The sequence below is a fragment of the Mobula birostris genome, chromosome 5 (genome assembly GCF_030028105.1).
Source record: "Mobula birostris isolate sMobBir1 chromosome 5, sMobBir1.hap1, whole genome shotgun sequence".
NCBI lineage: Eukaryota > Metazoa > Chordata > Chondrichthyes > Myliobatiformes > Myliobatidae > Mobula > Mobula birostris.
In genome coordinates, this window is record NC_092374.1 from 11251650 (window position 1) to 11275660 (window position 24011).

Sequence of the window (24011 nt, forward strand, 5' to 3'; positions counted from 1 at the left end):
AAATGCAGTTGTTTTTTAATAGTTCTGCAGAGGAAGAATTTCATTTCTAAACTTGGTGCCATGTTGAAGATGGAAAATGACATCAAGTTTAGAAAAGTAGTTCGAATATTGATGGCCTGTTCCAACAGTGGGTAAGATGTAAACAGGTTCAGGACTTGACATCAAAAACTTTGACCAATTTCGATAGATGTGTGTGGGGGTGTTTATTAATTGGTTACATCACGGCCTGGTATGGAAACATCAATGCCCTTGAATGGAAAATCCTACAAAAATTGGTGAATACAGCTCATTCCATCAAGGGTAAAGCCCTCCCATTCAGCACATCTACACGGGGCACTGTTGAGGGAAAACAGCATCCGTCATCAAGAACCCCCACCATCCAGGCCATGCTCTCTTCTCGCTGCTGCCATCAGGAAAAAGTTACAGGAGCCGCACCACCAGGTAAAGGTCCCGCACCACCAGGTTTAGGAACAGTTAGTACCCCTCAGACTCTTGAACCAGGGGTGATAACTTCACTCAACTTCACTTGCCCAATCACTGAATGGTTCACGCAATCACTTTCAAGATTGGTCATCTTGTGTCCTCAGTATTTATTTATAATAATTACTGTTTTTCTCTCATATTTGCAGAGTTTGTTTCTTGCACATTGGTCTTTCATTGATTCTGTTGTGTTTCTTGGATTTACTGAGTATGCCCATACAAAAATAAATCGCAGTATTGTATATGGTGACATATATGTACTTTGATAATAAATTTACTTTGAACTTTGACTTGTGATTTTTTTTTTTCAACTCTTCTAAGCTTTCTGACCCAGCAGTAAATGTGCAGGTAAATATATTGGAGCAGATAAGTGTTCTGGTGGGAGGAGGTATGGTGTACTAGAATAAAAACAAAGTAAGAAATATCACATAGATAACTTGCATGTTTTGTATGTAGATGTGATAGATTTCTGAATTCAGGAACCTGAATAATTAGTGTGTTGGTGTCCTTCGTTATCATTAGCATGAATCATTTATTTATCTAACCAGCATTTTAGCCTTTTTGGTCTGGGAATGAGAGAAGATAAATCTATTCTTCAGTTACTAAAGCTTTGAAGCTGATGTCCCACATTAAAAACAGCCTCCGTTTGTTAATATGCGAATTTGTTTGATCTGCTTATCATATTATGGGTTCAAGAACTGGATTTGAATACATAATCCATGCCATAATGATTACTGCTAAGAGGTATTGATCCAATATTCAACAGGCAGGAGTGAAGAGAAATTCTATTGTGTTCTTATCCGTAATATCGCAGCCCTGGTAATACTTGGTTGGTCCGTTGGACCAGTTGTATAACTTCAATAATGGAAACTAGATTTCTGGAAAAAAGCGCTCAGTTTGGAATTCTGCCATTGGGAAGAGAAGTATCATGTGGATAGGCAAAAAGATTGAAAATGTTTTCAAAGCCACCTTGGTTAAAAAGGTGACATTCCCAATAATTCCTTAGAACCCTTGATCCATGAGGGTAGGAAACATTTCTGTGATGGTACTGAGAACTTCGAGTCCATGTGTGGGCAACATACAGAGCAGTGGAAGATGCACAGCACCATAAAATCTACCTGCTTACCTTCCTATCAAGCAACTTTGCCCCACTGGTGATAATATATGCAGGTCTCAGATTGTCCTTGGAAGTCACAGGATCAGAGTAAAAGCAAGTAATCCGTGATTCTGTGGGGCTGTTGAAGAAGGATGATGCATTCCTGAAGGTGTCACTTTTTTGACAGCACATCAAGCTGAGGCAACTGCTATCTGCTGGTGTGGGTGTAAAGAATCCAAGCTCAGTCTCCCTTAAACACCTCCACCAAAAAATTGGTTAAAAGTTCATTTAGTTTATTACAGTTTCTGAATATCTAAATAATTCAGATACTCTGTTAAGGAAGTTACTCTGGAACCATTGCATAGAATTTATTAAGCTGTAATTTAGTTTACTAGCTCAATCATAATAAGTTTAGGATTTCCTTGTGTTTCCACCAGCGGTTCCCCTGCTGTGCAACTTTCCATTTGTATTGTTTTGAAATAATTTATTTTTGGGAGTTATATTTGTGTGGAATGGAGATAAGTTTCTCCCATTTTTTGAAGTGTCTTGTGAAGAAAACATCATTCACCAATTTTACACAATTGGAATTTATGGTGTTTAATCTTGTGTTTGGATTAATGTTTACAGGTAAATATCCAAAGGCAGATTATATCCCCCACAGATGCTACTTGACCCAGAGTTCCTCCAGCAGATTGTTTGCTACTGAAGATAGCCCTCATTTGATACCACAAACATTACCAGTAATTTTCATTGAATGGTGCACAGAAATGCAAGATCTGAGCATTTTCCCCTGTGTGACTGTTAGGACACAAGTGAGGTAGGCTAAGGTAGTACCAGGAGATCACGCAGTGATGATTCAGAAATGATCCATAGGTGGTTATGATGCAGCAGTTCCTCCAACAGATGCAAGAACTGGTTGTAGAATACCTTGTTGCTCACTGAATTTAATAACTCAAAGTTTGATCACTTCAAAAATTATTTTTGCCTTTCAAACGGTCATGCTGGATAATGACAAATAAAGCTAATCTTTTTCTTCCTCTTTATAAACAGTCATGCCGGATAAAGGGAGACATTGGCCATTATACTGATGAAAATGTGGCACCTTTAGTCCATTGTGTTCGTCTTCTTAGTGCATCTTTCCTTTTAACCGGTCAGAAGAATGGTAAGCTGCTGTATTGGAATGGCATCAACTTTCATCTTTTGTTGTTCTTGCTGTGGAATATTATCCTTCATTCGCGATTTTTCTTTGATATAGGTCTTATCCCTGACAGAGAAGTTCGGGTGAGTGTCAAAGCATTGGCAGTTAGTTGTGTTGGAGCAGCCATTGGACTTCATCCTGAAGCTTTCTTCAACAAACTATACAGGACTTCGCCTGAAGTTCCAGAGGTTCAAGGTAATTGGTTTAGTATGGTGTGTTTCCAAGAGTGAGTCACAACTGCAGTAATGAGTGAATAATTTATTGACTATTGAAAGAAAAATGGAGGGGTGGGTGTGTGTGGCTAGATTGATTTTGGAGTAGATTAATAGGACGGCACAACATCCTGCACTGAAGGGCCTGTACTGTGCTGTATTTATTGTTCTATGTTAATATTCTAATCCTGGGATTATCAGTAACTGTTGTAAGATTGTGTGTTCCACAAGGAAAAAGCCACTGCCTTTACAGCACGGCTTTATTAGTTGTAATGTAAAAAATAATGAATTACCTTACCGAATAACCCTTCCTAGTGTCCTCATTCTCTTTCCTGCTACCCAGTATCTTTCTTCAAATTTATATCCCTTTCTGTTTCATTGTCTCTGCCTACATTTCTGTTCCTTCCACCCCTCACCATTTTCTTCCTTCTCTCCCATACTGACCTGCTCCTCTCTCTTTCTTGACCTGTTCTTCCATTTTCTCCACTGCTACTTCTCAGGATTGAACCTTCTAGTTATGTTTATTAAAAGATGGCAGAAATGGTCTTGCCAGGTCATTAACCTGCCCATCTCTGTGAGCTTATAACTCGTGAATATGAGGGAGGCTAATAGTGTATCAGTCCAAGGTGGATCAAAGCCTAGTCAGAAAGCACTACAATGCAGAATTAGGCCCTTCAGCCCATCTAGACCATGCCGAACTATTTATCTGCTCAGTGCCATCAACATGCATCGATCCATAGCTCTCCCTAGCCCTCCCATCCATGTACCTATACAAATTTCTCTTAAATGATGAAATTGAACTTGCATCCACCATAGCTCGTTCCACACTCTTACCTTCCTCTGAGTGAAGAAGTTCCCCCTCATGTTCCCCTTAAGCACTTCACCTTTCACCCTTAACCCATGACCTCCAGTTCTAGTCTCACCCAACCTCATTTACTCATGAGGAACGTTTGATGGCTCTGGGCCTGTACTTGCTGGAATTTAGAAGGATGAGGGGGAATCTCATTGAAACCTTTCGAATGTTGAAAGGCCTAGACAGAGTAGATGTGGAAAGGTGGGGGAGTCTAGGACAAGAGGGCACAGCCTCAGGATAAAGGGCATCCATTTAAAACAGAGATGCAGAGAAATTTCTTTAGCCAGAGGGTGGTGAATTTAGGGAATTTGTTACCACAGGCAACTGTGGAGGCCAGGTCTTTGGGTGTATTTAAGAGCTTGATTAGTTCTTGATCGGACACGACGTCAAAGGTTACGAGGAGAAGGCTGGGGAATGGGGCTGAGGAAGGGAGCCAATTGTGGAGCAGACTCGATGGGCCAAATGCCCTAATTCTGCTCCTATGTCTTATGGTCTTATGTACACCTCTTTCGCATTCCCCTCATTTTTCTATGCTCCAGGGAATAAAGCTCTAACCAATTCAACCTCTTCGTATAAACTGAGGTCCTGAAGTTCTGGCAACATCCTTGTAACCTTTCTCTGCACTCTTTCAAACATACTAATATTATTTTTGTAAGTAGGTGGCCAAAACTGCACACAATACTTCAAACTGTCTCATCAACTTCTTGTACAACTTCAACATAACAACTCAACTCCTGTACTCCTTTTCCAATGAGGTTGGGCGAGACTAGAATTAGAGGTCATAGGTTAAAGGTAAATCTGAGGGGGAATTTCTTCACTCAGAGTGGTGTGAGAGTGGAATGAGCTGCTGGTAGAAGGGATGGATGTGGGTTCAATTGCAACATTTAAGGAAACAGTGAGAAGCAGTGAAAAGCTTTTGTCTGAGTGTCATGCAGACAGATCTTGCCATATGTAAGTACATCGGGGTAGTAAAAAGAAAACAATATAGAATATAATGCTGTGGCTACAAAGTGCAAGTGCACTGGCAATGTACAGTACTGTGCAAAGTATCAGGTACGTATATATAGCTACAGTACCTAAGGCTTGCAAATGGAGCAGAGAGAGAATTTGTAAATCTGACGGGAACAAAAGATGTTAGAAATGGTGAAGGTTGAGTGCTGCAGGAAGAGTGTGTGACAAATGGCAGAAAAGGAGAAGTGGCAGGGGGTGATGCGGGTGCAGACACACCCACCTCTGAGACACCAGGCAAGGTCATTTGATTCCAAACACTTGGTTTATTGATCATTTCAGAATGTCTCTATGGTGCTTCCCACTCCCTCCTCTCTCCTTTCTCCTTCTTCCAACCACGATTCCCCTCTCGCTGCCCCATTCCCACTGTCAGTCCACAATACAGACCCATATCAGAATCAGGTGTATCATCACTCACATGTCATGAAATATGTTGTTGTGTTTTTTTTTTTTGCAGCATTTAATAAGTAGTGGGAGTAGTGCAAATTTTAAAATTTGTTTAGATGTGAGATGTAAAATGGCTGCATGCTTGGTGGCAGTGGCCTCTTTGGGTCCAACAAATGGTGCAAAAGTGTGTCCTAAACATTTTTCTTGTGATCATTGGGAACATAAAACACTAAGTTTGGTACATTGGTGAGGTTGGTGGGGGAACTGCATGGCCTCATTTGTTGCATGGGCTCTCCCTCATGCTGTCGTGTCTCCTGCTACAGTCGCAGAAGGGAGGAGGTTCTGAAGGTGGTGTGGGAGAGAAATAGATGCGGCAGGCATGCTGGAAATACCATCCATACTGGGTTAGAGACTAGTCTGTCCCGTCGGTGCTGCTCTCCAGTGTCGCAGCTTGGAAGACACGCTGGAATGCTTGTGGCTGACCCAGCATGATACAAGCTGGTTTGCCTTCGTCTATTGAACCAGCACAAAAAGAGGAACTGCTGCAAACTTCTTGCAGAAACAGGACAACATCCCATGCACCATCAGTCTTCAGGGCCTGCTATTCAAGGACTTGTACTATTATTATTTTGTGACTGTATGTGCTGTTGAAATAATATGTGCTGTGTGTGACTGTATGTACTGTGTTTTGCACCTTATCCCTGCAGGAATGCTGTTTTTTTTGGCTGTATACGTGTGTGGTTGAATGACAATTAAACTTGAACTTGAAATATTTTCGGAGATGACCTCATCATTTCTTAATTCTTCTCATTCCACAGAAGAACAGTGCATATCAGACATTTTGAAATATGTCAGCCATGGAGATCCACAAATAAGAGGTGCCACAGCACTTCTCTGTTCAACATTCATTCACTCTGTTCTGACTAAGACTCGATTTAATCCAGAAAGTTGGCTTGCTGTGGTGCGAGGCACAACAGGTAAATGGACAATATCCTTCTAATATGCTGTTAGTCTGATAGTTTGTGTGATGTTACTTGTTCAAGTATCTTTAAAATGTTGTGAATGGACCTGATTTGACTGCTTCCTCTGGCAGCTCATTCCATATCCTGATCACACTCTGGGTGGAAAAGTTGTCCCTCAGCTTCCTATAAAATCTCTCCCCTCACTCTTTAACCTATGCCTTCTCATTCATGTTTTACTCTTGGGGGGAGAAAGTAAACATGAGATACTACAGATGCTAGAAATCCAGAGTATCTCATGCACTTGCTCTCTCTCTCCCTCCCCCTCTCGCGTGCACATTATTTCTGCTGGAGGAACTCAGCAGGTCAGGCAGTATCTATGGAAAGGAATAATGAGTTGATGTTTCGAGCTGAGACCCTTCATCAGGATATGGCCTTGGCCTGAAACAATGACTCCTTATTCCTTTCTATTGATGCAGCCTGGTCTGCTGAGTTCCTCCAGCACGTGTGTGTGTTAACCTGCGGAAAATGTCTATGCATTCACTATAAATGTGCTCCTCATGATCTTATACATCTCTGTAGGGTCACTCTCCATTCTCCTACGCTCCAGTGAATAAAGTCCCAATCTGCTCATTCACTCCATAATTCAGTCACCCTGCCCCCCCCCCCCCCCCCGAGTCCTGGCAACATCCTCGTATATTTCCTCTGCACTGTTTCCAGCTTAATGGCATCTTCCCTACAGCAGGGTGACCTCTGCAAATGCAGCCTCACCAACCCACACAACTGTTGTGTGTGATAGATGTCTATGTGCAAATTAATACAGCAATCTTTCCTGAGCACATCAGTTCATGGACTTGTTCCCTGTCTTTCTTTCCAGGGTATGGCATCAGTTTGGAGGATTGTGTTCCTTTACTCCAGAAGACCCTGAAGGATAAATCATCTGTGACTTGCAAAATGGCTTGTGCTGCAGTAAGGGTAGGTATTGCTTTCCTGAAGGCAAAATAATAAGGTAAAACTTTTTATTAACTTGCATGTTGGATATTCGTTAATACAGATTTTTGTATTAGAAGTTTCATTGTTATGTTTTGTTATCAAGACAAGCAATAGATTTTAATGGTACATTTTGATTGGAACATAGAACAGTACAGGCCATGATGTGTGCCAACCATTTATTTTCAAGATCAATCAAACCCTTACCTCCCTGATAGCCCTTCATTTTTCTTTCTCCAAGTACCTGTTTAAGAGGCTCCCGAATGTTCCTAATTTATCTGCCTGTACCACCACCCCTGACGGTGTATTTCACACAGCTACCACTCCCCTTGTTTTTAAAAAAAAACTATCTCTGACACACCCCCTCCCCCAATAACTTCCTCCAATCACCTTAAAATTATTCATCCTCATTTCTGCCCTGGGGGAAAAGTCTGTGGCCATCCACTCTATCACGGCCTCTTAATATCTTGTATACCTCTATCAAGTCACTTCTCGTCATCCTCTCCAAAGAGGAAAAACCCTAGCTCGCTCAACCAATTTTCATAAGTAGTGGAACAGCTTTGCTGCAGAGGGATTGAGGCATATTATTCAATTACAAAATTGTTAACAAGAAGCATGATATAACAAAGATGTATTATATGAACAGAAGGTAGTGTAGTAGTTAGCACAACACTTTACAGTGCCTGCGACCCAGGTTCAATTCTGGCTGCTTGCTGTCTGTAAGGAGTTTGAACGTTTTCCCGTGACTGAGCGGGTTTCCTGCAGGTGCTCCAGTTCCCCCCACGTTCGAAAGATTTATCAGTTAGTTGGTTAATTGGTCATTGTAAATTTTCCCATGATTAGGCTAGGGTTAAATCGGGGGTTGCTGGGTGGCATGGCTCAAAGGGCCAGAAGAGTTTGTTCTGTGCAGTATCTCAGTAAATGTATAAAAGTGCCTGAGAAGCCGTGGGGCCATTAAGCATCAATAATGGATACAAACTCCTGGTTGAAGTGCTTTAAACATTGTAACTGTGTTTACCAAGAAAAAAATATTTTGGTAAATCTTTAATTGTTAAAATTTTCTTCGTCTTGTGGTTTCAGTAAATCAGAGTGTTGTGGAGCTAAAAGAACAAGCTGAACGTGGAGGAAGTACTAGTAATGCTCATAGCACCTAGAATGTTAATGTTACTAAATTGTATGAGGTGGCTGTGGGTAAAGATTGCAGAAGTGCTGGTCACAGTCTTCCTCCCTCAAGGGTGGAGGAAGGGCCAAAAGTGGAAGAATCCACTAATCTTGTTTTTTTTTTGGCGTGTGTGTCTGTGCATGTGCATCTGCGTGTGCGTGCGTGTGTCCGTGATAATGTCTTTTTCATGGCTTTTACAAGGCGTGGAGCGAGAGAGAGACTGTGTGGCGTGTCACTCCTCACACAGACATTTTCGCAGTATTTTTCCCTTTTATTTTACGAGGCTGAGTTGCGATCTCAACACTCAACCCGGCACGGATGGAAAGTGTACTTGGGAGCGGACCCGACTAGTCTCGAACCCGGGAACCTCTGCTCCTGGGTTGGGCGCCGATGTCGTTGCGCCACCAGCCAGCCCCACAAATCTTGTTCAGATATGGGGAAGATGGTAAAGCTGGGATTAAAGACTTGGTGGTATAAAGTCGGTGTTTGGGAAACTTTGAATCAATAGGTCACAGTTAATAGCTATCTGGATAACACACAAATACATCACAAATTCATCTCATGACAAATAGGATTCACCTGACACAGCAGGAGAGATCTCTCGGGGATAGACAACTTATGCTAACAGTGATGTAACTTCTTGAGTATATGACTCCAGGGAAAAGGTTTTATTTTACATTGTCGCTTGAAACACTGCCAGGGGTGGTGATGGAAGCGTTGCCAGGGTGCTGGCAGAGGCAGAAACATTAGGGCCATTTAAGAGACTAAAGATAGGCACATGGATGAAAGAAAAAAAAGACAGGGTTATGTGGGAGGGAAGGGTTAGGTTGATCTAAAGGGTTTCACACAACATTGTGGGTGAAGAGCCTTTACTGTGCTGTGCTGTTCAGTGTTCTTTATGATGAGATGTGTTTGCTGAAACTAGTGGGCATGTGATGTTGGTGCCAAAATATGTGACAACACTTGTGGGCTAACTCAGCACCTATATCTTATGGCCTTTGTACTGCAAAGGTTGCTGAAGTTAGGCAGGATTACTTCACTGATTGGGCAGAAACTCAGCCAGGGAACGGAAACTGACATCATGGAACTTGATTAGGAGCAGTAGTTGTTTGCTCACTCAAACTTGAGAACACTCACAAGATGGTGGTTAATCCCGTCTTAGCCTCAGCTTCACTTTTCCCCATTCTCTATAGCGTTGACTCCTTGTGTATGTAAATGATGAGAAAATAGAAACAGGTATGAGGCACTCTACTTCAAACCTGCCCTACCAGTAAATATGATCATCATAGGCGACCTACCTCAGACCACATCTCTGCCTGCTCCCTTTTATTTTAGTTTTAAATTTACTTATTTGTAACATGTAGAACACATCAAAGCATACGTGCATTGTTTGCTTTAACAACCAGTACGATCTGAGGATGTGCTGGGGGTAACCTGCAAGTGTTGCGACACATTCTGTGCCATCTAGCATGCCCGCAATGTTCAGCAGAATAACACTCAGCCAACATACAGCTAAACAGTAACAGGAATACAAATCCTTTGCACCCCCCCCTCACCACACTCAGACAAGCCACTTCTGGCCTCTAACATCTAGTCTGTGCTCAGACATTGGTTCTCAAACCTCTTGATTCAGCAACCTACTGGCTTAGATCTCCAGACTCTCTGACCTCTGCCTTTGGATTCTCTCTCCAGTCTTTCTAAAAAATCTTTATCTACCTCTTTAAACGCTTCCAGTTCAAACACTAGCACGACCCTCCAGTGTAGGCAATTCCAGAGATTCATCAACATCTATGTAACAAAATTTTATGCATGAGTTTTCATATCTTGTTGATGTCCCCTTCTTTGAGAGCTGAGCACTCTCTCCTCCTACCCATCACTCCTCTTCATCTGGTGCACCTGTCACTTACTAGATCTTGCACTGCTCTTTCCCTTCAGTCCAAATGAAGGGTCTGATCTACAGATGCTGCCTGACCAGCAGAATTCAATGGCTCCATTTAATATCAGAATGTATACAACCTGAAATTCTTACTCTCCGCAGACATTCTCGAAAAAGAAGAAAAACCCCCAAAGAATGGATGACAGAAAAAAGGTGCAGGAACCCAAAGCCCCCGCCTCCCTGCCACGCACAAGCAGCATCAACTGTCCCCCCCTCACCCTGCCCCAAATTATTCTAGCACAAAGCATCAGCATTCCCACCACCCACCATGCAAGCAACAGCAAAGTCCCAGAGAGACCAGGGTCTACTGTACATCAAAAACTGTACATGTAAAGAAAACCAACATGCTACTTGCCACTTAATTGCTTCCTGTATTTGCATACCATCGTTTTGAGATTTGGGCACCAGAACACAGGATCTCTCCGAATTTCACTCTCCATTTAGATAATTTGCAGTGCACGACTTTGCACTTTCCCACATTGAACTTCCATTTGCCAGATTTACATCCACTTACTCAATCTGTCCACATCATGTCACAGGCGCCGTAGATATCTTTTCACCTATGTATGGTGCCTGTAAAAAGTATTCACCCACCCCTCTTGGAAGTCTTCATGTTTTATTGTTTTACAACATGGAATCACGGTGGATTTAATTTGGCTTTTTTGACTCGAGAAAAGACTCTTGTGTCAGTGGAAACAAATTTCTACAAATTGGTCTAAATTTATTACAAATATTAAACACAAGATAATTGATTGCATAATTACTCACCCCCTTCAAGTCAGTATTCAGCAGATGCACCTTTGGCAGCCATTACAGCCTTGAGTCTGTGTGGATAGGTCTCTTATCTGCTTTGCACATCTGGACACTGCAGTACTTCGCCATTCTTCTTTACAAAACTGCGCAAGTTCTGTCGGATTGCATGGGCATTGTGTGTGAACAGCCTTTTTCAAGTCCAGCCACGAATCCTCAATTGGATTGAGATCTGGACTCTGACTTGGCCACACCAGGACATAACTTTGTAGTTATTAAGCCAGTCCTATGTAGGTTTGGCTCTATGCTTGGGGTCATTTTCTTGCTGGAAAACAAATCCTCTCCCAAGTTGCAGTTCTCTTGCAGACTGCATCAGGTTTTCCTTCAGAATTTCCCTGTATTTTGCTGCATTCATTTTACCCTCTACCTGAGCAAGACTTCCAGGGCCAGCTGCAGTGAAGCATCCCCACGGCATGATGCAGCCGCCACCATGCTTCATGGTAGGGATGGTGTGTGGTGTTTGGTTTACGCCAAACATAGCATTTAGTCTGATGGCCAAAAAGCTCATCATAGAATGTTCTTCCAGCTGACTTCAGGGTCTTCCACATGCTTGCTGGCAAACTCTAGGCGGAGATTTCATGTGAGTTTTTTTCAATAGTGGCTTTCTCTTTGCCAGTCTCCCATAAAACTGTGACTGGTGAAGCACCTGGGGAACAGTTGTTATATGCACAGTCTCTCCCAGTTCAGCCACTGAAGCTTGTAACTCCTCCAGAGTTGTCTCATGTGACCGGCAACAATGAATATAGAAATGAGCCAGGTTTTTATAAATAAATAAACATTTATTAAACTCTGCTCAAAATTAGTAAAAAGATAAACAAACGAAAACCTTAACCGGAAGTAAACTGCTATGTGGCCATTTAACAAACCGCCAAACTCAGTACTAGTTCTTAAAGCGTTAAATGCGAACACAGTCTTAAAGTGGTAAATTAGAACACAGTTCTTAGAATGGTAAATTTGAAAGTCCAAGAGATTTATACAGTCAATTAGGAGAGACTTCCCTGAAGTAAAGAATTCCTCGAAGACTCGACGTTACTGCCGATCCCAGCCAGAACCTGCCTTGTCCACAGGACTCACGACGACAGAAGTAAAACGGTTTAAAGACACTGACCTTTTTACTCTGTAGACTAGATAGTGCACAACCTTTTCTGCTGCTTTTAGCAGAGGTTATCTCATGCAGATCACTCTTACTTGAACAAATTCAATAATGGTCGATCCTCTCCAAACCTGCCGAATGACTCCTTCAGGTTCCCGTCTTCACTCTCCAACACCACTGAAAAGGTACATCAACAAACCTGGCAACGATGGTGAAACTACTGGCCCAACACTTCTGTACCTTACAATAAAAAGTAAAACTCCATTTTAAAAATACACTGCGTCATAAAAAAAAACACAGCAATACGGAGTAACTGACGAACTAAACTTAAAACTCAACTGGGAAAACTAACTATGTCACCAGGGGTCTACCCTTATATATACCTGTTCAGAACAGGTCATCACATGACCTCACATCGGCGGGAAAATTTACATCATGTGACCTCTGCAAGACCATTACATCATCCTCATAAGACAGTCACAAGATATCCATGAGGTATGTAACAGTTGTCATAGGTCACTTGGTGACCTCCCTCACTTGTCCCCTACTTGCACATCACAATTTTTGAGGACTGCCTGCTCTAGGCAGCTTTACAGTTGTGTCATATTCTTTTGATTTCTTGATGATTGATTTAACTATACTCCAAGGGATATTTTCTTTTACCTATCTCCTGGCGTGTGGTTTTCAATAAACTTTTTGCAGAGTTGCTTGCAGTGTTCTTTCGTCTTCATGGTGTAGTTTTTGCCAGGATACTGACTTACCAACAGTTGGATCTTCCAGATCCAGGTGTATTTTTACTACAATCAATTGAAAGACAGTCACTGCACACAGGTGATCTCCATTTAACTAATTATATGACTTCTAAAGCCAATTGGCTGCATCAGTGATGATTTGGTGTGTCATATTAAAGGGGGGGAATACTTAGGCAATCAATTATTTTGTGTTTTATATTTGTAACTAATTTAGGTCACTTTGACATGAAAGTCTTTTTCTATTGATGTGTCAAAAAAGCCAAATTAAATCCACTGTGATTCAATGTTGTAGAACAGTAAAGCATGAAAACTTCCAAGGGAGGGGGCGGGTGAATACTTTTTATAGGCACTGGGGTACTGTATATTGTCATCAACAACTTCGATATGATGTTCTATCCCCTTCTCCAAGTCATAAATATAAATTTACCTATGATAAATAAAGCTTATCTTTAGGTAGATACCTACTGAATATTAAAAGGTCTAGCACAAGGGCACCTCCTCATTATAGAAGGACATCCCTTTAGAACAGCTGAGGAGGAATTTCCTTAGCTAGACGGCTGTGGAGGCCAAGTCATTCAGTGCATTTAAAGCAAAGTGTGATGGGTTCTTGATTAGTAAAGGTGTCAAAGGGAAGAGAGTGGGATTGAGAGGGAAAATAATCAAATGGCAGAGCAGACTCAGTGGTCCAAATGGACTATTTGTACCCCTATGTCTTATGGCCATTTTGTAAATAATTGAGGGCCAAGAAGTGATGCTCCTAATTACATAATTTTCAACGTGAAAAGATCCATTTATTCCAACTACCTTCCATCCAAAATCAGAATCAAGTTTATTATCACTGACTTGTGATGTGAAATTTGTTTTGTGGGAGCAGTACAGTGCAAAGACAGTAAATTACAAATATATCACAAAATAAAAAGGAATAATGAGCTGATGTTCGTGGATCATTCAGAGATGGCTGAGGGGAACAAGCTGTTTCTGAATTGTTGAGTGTAAGTCTTCAGGCTCCGGTACCTACACTTCCATCTTGGTTGTAACAAGAAGAGGGCATGTCCCTGTTAGTAAGAGTTCTTTAGTGATTCCTGCCGAGAGGCACCACCCCTTGATGGTGGGGAGGGTTGTGTCCATGATAGAACCAAGGTGAAGTCTATGACCTTCGGCTTCTTGCAATTCTGTACATTGGAGCCTCCATACTAGACTGATGCAACCTGCCAGAATAACTTTCTGCTGTACATCCATCAAAATTTGTAAGTCTTTGGTGATGTTCTAAATCTTTTAAAACTTGTAATGAAGTAGAATCACTGGTGTGCCTCTATGATTGCATTATTTTGTTGCGTTAGGATGTAGAGTTGCGTTCTGTGGCACTTGTTACCTCAATACATACAATCTAGAACTTGCTGTGACTGTCATCGTCTTTTCTTCCTAGCAATGCATCACAAGCCTGTGCAACAGCAGCTACAGTGAGCTGGGGTTACAACTCATCATTGATCTCCTGAACTTGAAAAATAATTCTTACTGGCTGGTGAGGACTGAGCTGTTAGAAACTCTGGCTGAGATGGATTTCAGGTAAGCTTGTTGTCTGACTGCCTCAGTTGCTGGAAATGATGCAGATTGCTTTAACTTGCTTTCAGTCAGCTCCATCTTGGGAACCAGCCTCCTTAGCATCCAAGACATCTTCAAGGAGCAGTGCCTCAGAAAGGCAGTGTCCATTATTAAGGGCCCTCATCACCCAGGACACGCCCTCTTCTCATTTTTACCATCAGAAAGGAGATAAAAGAACCCTGAAGGCACACACTCAGCGGTTCAGAAACAATTTCTTCCCTCTGCCATCCAATTCCTAAATGGACATTGAACCCATGAACACTACTTCACTTTTATTAAAATATTATTTCTGATTTTGCACTATTTTTGATTTAGTATACTATCTATTTAATATAGAAATAAGTAAGTCAATTACAGTAAGTATGTACCGTAACTGACTTATTTATTTCTATATTATCATGTATTCCATTGTACTGCTGCCACTATGTCAACAAATTTCATGACATATGCCGGTGTATTAAACCTGATTCTGACTCTGGACAAACATGACGTTTATATAAATGTTTGATATGGTTAGTAGAATTCTTTCATAATGTAAAAGCATCTTAAATGGAGGAAGTTCATTGGACCTCATTCATGTAAAAATTTTTCAAGATAAAATGATCTATAAGAACATTGTTACTTTTTAAAAGGACATACAATTTGAATGGGAATGTGACCATATAAATTGGAAGTTAATAAAAGGTTTTGAAGTCTTTTCCACTGAGATTGGGTGAGACTAGAGCTAAAGGTTAAGGGTTAAGGATGAAAGGTGAAATGTTTAAGCAGAACATGAGGGGGAATTTCTCCACTCAGCGGGTTGGGAGTGGGATGAGTTGCAATCGGAAGTGGTGGATGCAGGTTTGGTTTGATTTCAAGATACAAGAGAAATTTGGATAAGTACGTGGATGGGAGGGATATGGAGTGCAATGGTCTGGGGGCAGATGGATGTGACTAGGCAGATTTAACAATTTGGTATGGACTAGATTTGCTGAAGGGCCTCTTTCTGTGCTGTTGTGTTTTATGACTGAATGATTAGGCCATAAGATGTTGGAGCAGAATTAGGCCATTAGGCTCATCGAGTCTGTACTGCCATTTCATAATGGCTGATCCAGCCCCAGTCTCCTGCCTTCTCCCCATGTCCCTTCATGTTCTGACCAGTCAAGAATCTATCAACATCTGCCTTAAATATACATAAAGGCTGCCTGTGGCAAAAATTCCACAGATTCATCACCCTTTGGGTAAAGAAGTTCGTCCTTATCTCTGATGTAAAAGGACACTCCTTTATTCTGAGACTGTGTTCCCTGGTCTTAGACTCCCACACCATATGAAACAACCTCTCCATATCCACTCTATCAAGGCCTTTCACCATTCGATAGTTTTCAATGAGGTCACCCCTCATTCTTCTGAACTCTAGTAAATACAGGCCCAGAGCTACCAGGTGCTCTTAAAGCATACTTATCTAAATTGGTAAAGAAGGGATGCTTACTGTATTCAAGTGAGTCCTTGACCTTGGTATGTATGGTGGTGTTTCAGGACTGCCGTTGAACATATAAGCTGTAGTGCTCTATGACTCTATGGTTGATAGTTTTTTTTATTTCAGGTTGGAAGACAATAGTTGCATAGAGACAATGAGTATGTGTCCATGGATTGTGTGTAGCTGAGGACAATTCTTATCTATTGCTGGAATACACTTTAACAATATTAGATCTGGAATAATATGTGAAGGTTGTCAAGTTGTCGTGAAAATCTCAACTGGTTCCTAAAATACTGTTCAAAATCCTATTTTGACGTTTCGTGGGCAAGTGATGTGAGGCAGTATGTGGTTGGTGAGAAGAATAGACCAAGGAGTCACTTTGGGAATGGTCTGTTTGAAATGCTCAAAAGTAAGAGGTGTGGAAGGTCGGGTAGAACATAGGACATTACTGCACATTGCAGGCCTGCAATGCTATGCCAACTAGTTAACCTAGTCTTAAGATCAATCTAACCAGGTGAGGACCATGGGAATTCTATCCTTGTCTTGACCAGAAGTTTGAGGGGGGGCCGGGCAAAGATCTGAATTAAAGGTTGGTTGTAAAGATAAATTTTAAGTAATGGTTTTTGGGACATATGAAAGATGGAAATGTGGAGAGGATTATCGAGGGGATTCTGAGTGCTGATGACTATGCAGCTTACAGCACATTTCTGCAAAAATGACATAATTTGTAAGCTACAGCTGAGGGTTTCTAATGTATTTGGAGCTGGTTGTTGAGATAGATAAGGGCAAGACTATGAAACAATATGAATACTAAGCTGCAAGTTTTAAACCTGAAGCAATTATTTTCTCATGAATGTCCTAACATTGCGGAAAATAAAACTGACTACTTTGTCCTTGAGCAATACACACAAAATGCTCGAGGTGCTCAGCAAGTCAGGCAGCATTGATGGAAGTGAATGAACATCAACTGTTTGCATCTATGGGGGAAACAAAGAGTTGATGTTCATTCCCTTTCATTGAAGCTGCCTGACTTGCTGAGTACCTCGAATATTTTGTGTGCGTTGCTCAGAGACAAAGTAGTAAGTTTTATTTTAGTAGTCAAGGCCTGCTAGACTGGGTAACAAATTCTTCCCTCAAACTATTAAGACTAATGAATGCCATGCCACCACCAAGCACTCTGCACCAAGAGTTTACTGTTTACCTGCATTTGAATTATATTTATTAACTTATTTGTGATATTTTGTTTTATGTGCTGTGTGTGATATGTTGTGTAGGTGCAGTACAGGCTGGAGTGTCATTGTACATGTAAACAATCAAATGAAACAGTTAGATGACAATATGTATAAACTTGATCTGGAGTTTGTCCGGCATTTTGTGTGTTTCACTCAAGATTTCCAGCGTCTGCCGAATTTCTTGTGTTTATAATTTGTCCCTGTGCTTCTTTGAACTTGACCATTGATGAGGCCTTTATTCTTCAGGTTAGTAAGCTTCTTGGAAAGGAAAACAGTAGAACTTCACAGGGGTCAACATCACTACACTGGGGTAAGATTTTTAACCATAATTTCTTGCACATATTCTCATGAGTATGTTATACAAGTGCAATTGGTTCTATTTTACTTGCATGCCTATAGCAGCATAATAGGTCATTCAGCCGAGTAGCTTTGGGCTAAAGTATGTGTTCCACCTAAACCTGCTTCCATCTTTATTCCCACACTGTTGCCATAATCTTTTCTATCTTCCCTTAAGGACATTTTAAAGAGGTGATGCCTGAAAAAGGCAGCTTCCATCATTAAGGACCCCCATCACCCAGGGCATGTCCTCTTCTCATTGCTACTATCAAGGTATAGGTACAGGAGCCTGAATACTCAAAGTTTGAGGAACAGTTTCTTCCCCTCTGCCATCAGATTTATGAATGGACAATGAACCCATGTACACTACCTCACTTTTTTTGGCCGTTTCTGATAGATATATAATTAAAATATCTCTGTAATTCATTGTTTTTTAAAATTATTTATTGTAGTTTACTGTTGTGGCAAAACAATATATTTCACGATAAATGTCAGTGATATTAAACCTGATTTTGATTTTCTAACACATTTCTAATATTGCTTTAAATCCAGCAACCCGCTCCATTCCAATTACACTGGTTCAAAAAGTTTCTCCTGAGTCTTGTTTGGTTTATGGCTGGCCTGTGGAACAATTCTTTTTTGCATTTTCTTGAGGATTTTGCTTGAGGATTAAATGTTGGATGGTAACTAGAACGAGGTAGTCAGAATATTGCAGCTCGGTGCGTCAGAGTTCAACCCAGGTGTCCTCTGTAAGAAATGTGTACATTCTTCCTGTGTGCACATGGGCTTCCTCCTGGTGCTCAGTTCCCTCCCACAGTTCAAATAAATTCCAGTTACTAGGTTATTGTAAATTGACCTGTGATTAAGGTAGGGTTGCATTAGTAGGTTGTTGGGTGGTGTGGCTTGTTGGGCCAGAAGGGCCTATTCAGCCCCGTAATCTCCAAATTAATTAATTAATCTGAAACCTGTGGCCACAGGAAGTGATTGAGATTAGAGGAGAAGAAATAGAAAAACACAGAAATAGGAGCAGGGCAGGCCACTTGGCTCCTCAGATCTTCCCTCCCATTGAATGATTATGGTTGTTCTGTCCCAGGGAACATCTATTCTCTGCCTGGAAATTAGACTGAAAGCTTGAGATTTTATAGCCATTTGGTTGTGTACATAGATAGGAGGGGTTTAGATGGATATGGACTAAATACGGGCAATGGGTTCTAGCTTAGTGGACAGTGGACGCCTGTGGTCATGGACAATTTAGGCCATAGGGCCTATTTCCTTGCCATAATACTCTTGACTCTTAGTAGAACTTGAATCTGTACTTTAAAAGCTCTGACATCCAAGGCTGGAACAAGCGCTGGAAGATGTGATAAGGTTGGAACATGGCAAGCATGTGACCTATGTCATACATTTTATGATTTGTTAAAAGACCTTGTGGATTTGAGGAACCTATCTGTGTGATAGTTCTGTAATCTCCAAATCTGCTGGGATTAAGTAGCAAAGCTTTTTTTCCCTGCCTGCACTGAGAAGTTTTACTATCTTTAAAGTGCACTTGCATACGTCCTTTTTGTTGCCTATCTAATTCAAGCGCATTTGTTTTGAAGATGCTGAAACTTCAGGAGCGAGCCATCAATGATGTCATCATTAATCTACTTGGAGACGAAGATCCACGGGTACGGCACGTGGCAGCTACGACCCTCGTTAGGTAATGATTGAGAGAGGTGCACTGAGATGTAGGATATGTCGAGAGGCAGTCAGCCACACAGTTACTGAATTTCGTATGCTATCTCTTTGCTAAAACTCTGCTTAGTATCATTTCCTCAAGTTGTATCTGATGGCACCCAGCTCCTGCTCACCTCCTCGGTCATAAGACCCAGGTGCAAAATTGGGCCTTTTGGCCCATCCTGTCTGCTCCGCCATTCCGACATGGCTAATTTAGTATCCCTCACAACCCCGTAACCCTTGACACCCTAATTAATCAAGGACCTCTGCCTTAAGTATACCCAATGACTTGGCCTGCACAGCCATCTGTGGCGAAGAATTCCACTGATTCACCACCTTCTGGCTAAAGAATTTTTTCCACATCTCTGTTCAAAATAAACTTTCCTCAATTCTGAGGCTATGCTCTCTAGTTCTAGGCTCCTCTATACAGAAAACATCCTCTCCACATCCACTGTCTCCAGACCTTTCAATATTTGGTGGATTTCCATGCAATCCATTCTTCTAAACTCCAGTGAGTACAGGACCAGAGCCTTCAAATGCTCCTCATACATTAATGCCCTCATTCCCGAAATCATTCTCATGAACTACTTCTGGACCCTTTCCAATGCCAGCACATCTTTCCTGAGATAAGGGGCCCAGAACTACTCACAATACTCCTAGTGCAGTCTGATCAATGTCTGATAAAGCCTCAGCATTACATCCTTGTGTTTGTAGTCTAGCCCTCTGGAAATAAATCCTAGTATTGCATTTGCCTTTGTTTCTTGGTCTGCCAAAATGCATGACCATGCTCTTCCCTGTATTATGATCCATCTGCCATCTCTCTCGAATCCTTCCACAATATCTAAATTATTCCCTGAATACTGGACAGATAGATATTTCCTCCAACTAATTTTTTTCTGAAAGTCTGAAAGCATTATGTTTGATTGCTAATATGAATGCTGTTTTCCAGCTGTGTGCCTTTATAGAAGAGCAGGTCGATAAAAGATGCATTTAACTAAGAATCATACAACTATATTTAGAGAAGTACATCAATAGGAAAGCTTTAGAGGGACCTGGGTCAAATGCAGGCAAATGGGACTAGCTTAGATGCGCATCTTGATTGGCGTGGATGAGTAGGGCTGAAGACCACCAGACATTGGAGCAGAATTTGGCCATTCACCCCATTGGGTCTGTTTCACCATTTGATTATTTTCCACTCAACCCCGGTCTCCTGGCTTCTTCCCGTGACCTTTGATGCCCTTACTAATCAAGAACCTATTAACCTCTGCTTTAAATATACCCAACAAAATGGCCTGTACAGTCATCTATGCAATGAATTCTACGGATTTACCACCCTCTGCCTGATGGGCCTATTTCTGTTCTGTATCACTTTCTAGGATCTGTTATTTCAGAAATGTTGGCAAAATCAAGCTGGTGCTATTAAATCTGGACAATTGCTTATCAAATTACTGTAAAAAGGAGTGTAAAAGAATGTCACTACAATGAAACAAAACTAAGAGGCTGCTGTTATGAGAGCCCCATGTATTTTCAAAAGAAGCGTGTCAAAATATTCTATTTAAAGGATTAATTGATGTAAATGTTACAGGCAGTTTTTTACTGTGAATTGAGAGAGCGATCTCAGAACACAGATCGAGAGATTGGAAGAGGTTTTTAGAAATTTCAGTAGTTCTGTTTTCACTTACCAGTACTCTTATTTTTCTGTCTCTTTTCCAATGCTGCCACGTTCGCTAAGAATCATCTGTATTTATCTTCAAGTAGAGTACCCAGCCCCCTCCTGATTATGGTTTTCCTCATAAGGACATAATTTTAAATGTTCTAGGAAGCGAGCTCCTCTGTATACAGATCAGAATCAAGTTTGGTATCACTGGTGTATGTCATGAAATTTGTTGTTTTGCTGCAGCAGTACATGGCAATGCATAGTAAGAAAAACTACGTATTCCAACAAGAAGTGTATGTAAAAAATAAATAAACTGTGCAAAATGAGAGGAGAAAATTAGTAAGTGTTCCTGGGTTCATTGTGCATTCAGATATCTGATGGGAGGGTAAGAAGCTGTTCCTGAAACATTCAGGCTCCTGTATCACTACGTTGCTGGTAGTATTGAGAAAAAGCCATGTCCCAGGTGATGGGACGCCTTAATGATGGATGCCACATTTTTGAGGCTTTGCCTTTTGTAGATATCCTCAATGCTGAAGAGATTAGTGCCCATGATGGGGCTGGCTGAGTATACATTATACCTGTTCCAGCTTGCCACACTATTCCCGTAATTTCTTACTTTGCACAGAGCTAAAAACAAACAATCTAATGTTGTTTGAATATGGTCACACGACTGGGCATCCATGGTTTTCTAGAACTGAGAATTCAAAAGTTTGAAGTAAAATCTATTATCAGTGTACGTACATGTCACCATATACAACCCTGAGATTCTTTTCCTAACAGCTTACTTAGCAAATCTCTTGATCGGTAACTGTAAACAGGATTAATAAACAACAATAAATAAAAATAATTAACAAGATAGAGTCCTTAAAGGGAGACCATCAGTTGTGGGAAAACCAAAGTAGAATGAGTGTAGTTATTCCCTTTTGTTCAAGAGTCTGATGGTTGAGGGGTAGTAACTGTTCTTGAACCTGGTGGTGTGAGTCCTGAGGGTTTGTACCATCTACCTGATGGCAGCAGTGAGAAAAGACCATGGCCTAGATGGTGAGGATCTTTGATGATGGATGCTGCTTTTCTGTGGCAACATTGCATTTCGATGTGCTCAATGGTTGGGAGGCTTTTACCCGTGATGTACCTGGCTGAATGCACTACTTTGTGTAGGATTGTAAAAAGGTACTTTTGTAGGTTCATGGTTCTGAGTGACAAATTCTATTCTCAGCTCAACCCTCAATGTCTGAGACTTTCATCCCTCGTTCTTGTCCGATTCCTTGAGAATTTTATATTTCAAAGGAATCATAAGATCAGTGGTTAATCTTTTTAATTTGGAGGTATCTGTCTACTGAAATATTTAAATATTTAAAGTACTTAATATTGAACTTTTGATCTGGGAAAAGCTCAAATTCCATTCTTTTATCTATGTCTGAGTATATATTTGCCATTTAACAGTTGTTACCCATTCAGAACATACATTGCTATATTAACTATTGGCTTCAGCATTTTTATGAAATCATAAATCAGGTATTTTGCTCTTAAATGTGCTAATTTTTTTTTGTCTCTGCAGGCTTATTCCTCGGTTGTTTTTTGACTGTGATCAGGGACAGTCAGATCCAGTAGTAGCTGTAGCCAGAGACCAAAGCAGTGCCTACCTGCAGCTGCTCATGCATGAGACCCAGTCATCCTCTCACTTTGCAGTGAGTGCTATCACTAGGTAGGTGACATTCATTGAAGACTGTACTTAATCATTGCATTCCTATTATTTTCTTCTTGCAATTAATTATTGTTTTAAACCATTCAGATTCAGCTCTGGATTTCCCCCCTCTGAACCGCTGCTTTATCTGTCTTCCTTCAAGGCAAACTTGAAATTGACATCTTAACTACACATTCTGCTCTAATTTTTTTAAACCTTTTTTTAACCTATTAATGTACCTTTGCTTGCCTTGAGTTAGTGAAGGAGAACTAGTGTCCTGAACTGTGTATATTTCAATACAAGAAATACAGTAGGAAAGGCAGATGAGCTCAGGACATGGAACAACACCTGGAATTATGATGTTGTAGCCATTAGTGAGACTTGTCTGCAGGACTGGGAGCTTAATGTTCCAGGATTCTGTAGTTTTAGACGTGATAGAATGGGAGGGATTAAAGGAAGAGGGATGGTGTTACTAGTCAGGGAAAATGTCACAGCGGTGCTCTGTCAGGACAGACTGGAGAACTCTAGTGAGGTGTTATGGTGGAACTGAGAAATGAGAACGGTATGACCATGTTAATTTAGTTATATTACAGACCACCTAACGATCCTAGGGATTTAGAGGAACAAGTTTGTAAAGAGATCGCAGACTATTGCAAGAAACATAAGATTGTTATAGTAGGTGATTTTAATTTTCCACATATTGACTGGGAATCCCACACAGGAAAAGGACTAGATGGGATAGGGTTTGTCACATATGTTCAGGAAAGTTTCCTTCAACAGTACTTAGAAGTCCCAATGAGAGAGCATGCAATACTGGATCTGCTATTAGGGAATGAGACAGGGTAGTTGACAGAAGTTTGTGTAGGGGAACACGTTGAAATGAATGGTTTTGTGGTCACTAGGTGCAAAGTAAATACGCAAAAAGTTAGGTGTGGTCTGCGGGTTGAGATTCTAAATTGGAGAGAGACAAATTTTTGATGATTTTGGAAGTGATCTGGTAAGTGTGGATTGTGACAGGCTGTTTTCTGCCAAAAGTATACTTGTTCAGTGGGAGACCTTCAAAAGTGAAATTTTACTTTCCCACTTCCCACTGTCACACTTGATAGGTCCTATTCTTTCACATCTTCTTGTTCCTCACATACTTGTAGAATGCCTTGGGGTTTTCCTTAATCCTACCCGCCAAGGCCTTCTCATGGCCCTTTCTGGCTTTCCTAATTTCCTCCTTAAGCTTCTTCCTGTTAGCCTTATAATCTTCTAGATCTCTAACATTACCTAGCTCTCTGAACCTTTTGTAAGCTTTTCTTTTCTTCTTGACTAGATTTATTATAGCCTTTGTACACCACAGTTCCTGTACCCTACCATAACTTTCCTATCTCATTGGAAAGTACCTAT

General features: G+C 41.0%; 1 protein-coding gene across 2 annotated transcripts in view; it reads left to right on the top strand.

Moving 5' to 3' along the window:
* htt (huntingtin) overlaps positions 1-24011 on the top strand; it is a 223446-nt gene that overhangs the window by 71640 nt on the left and 127795 nt on the right. For both annotated transcript variants that reach the window (XM_072257615.1, XM_072257617.1), the window contains exons 12-19: positions 2627-2738; positions 2832-2969; positions 6053-6211; positions 7071-7168; positions 14363-14502; positions 17473-17536; positions 19161-19261; positions 22494-22640. In XM_072257615.1, the coding sequence (XP_072113716.1) occupies positions 2627-2738; positions 2832-2969; positions 6053-6211; positions 7071-7168; positions 14363-14502; positions 17473-17536; positions 19161-19261; positions 22494-22640 (959 nt within the window). The remainder of the gene's footprint in view (positions 1-2626; positions 2739-2831; positions 2970-6052; positions 6212-7070; positions 7169-14362; positions 14503-17472; positions 17537-19160; positions 19262-22493; positions 22641-24011) is intronic.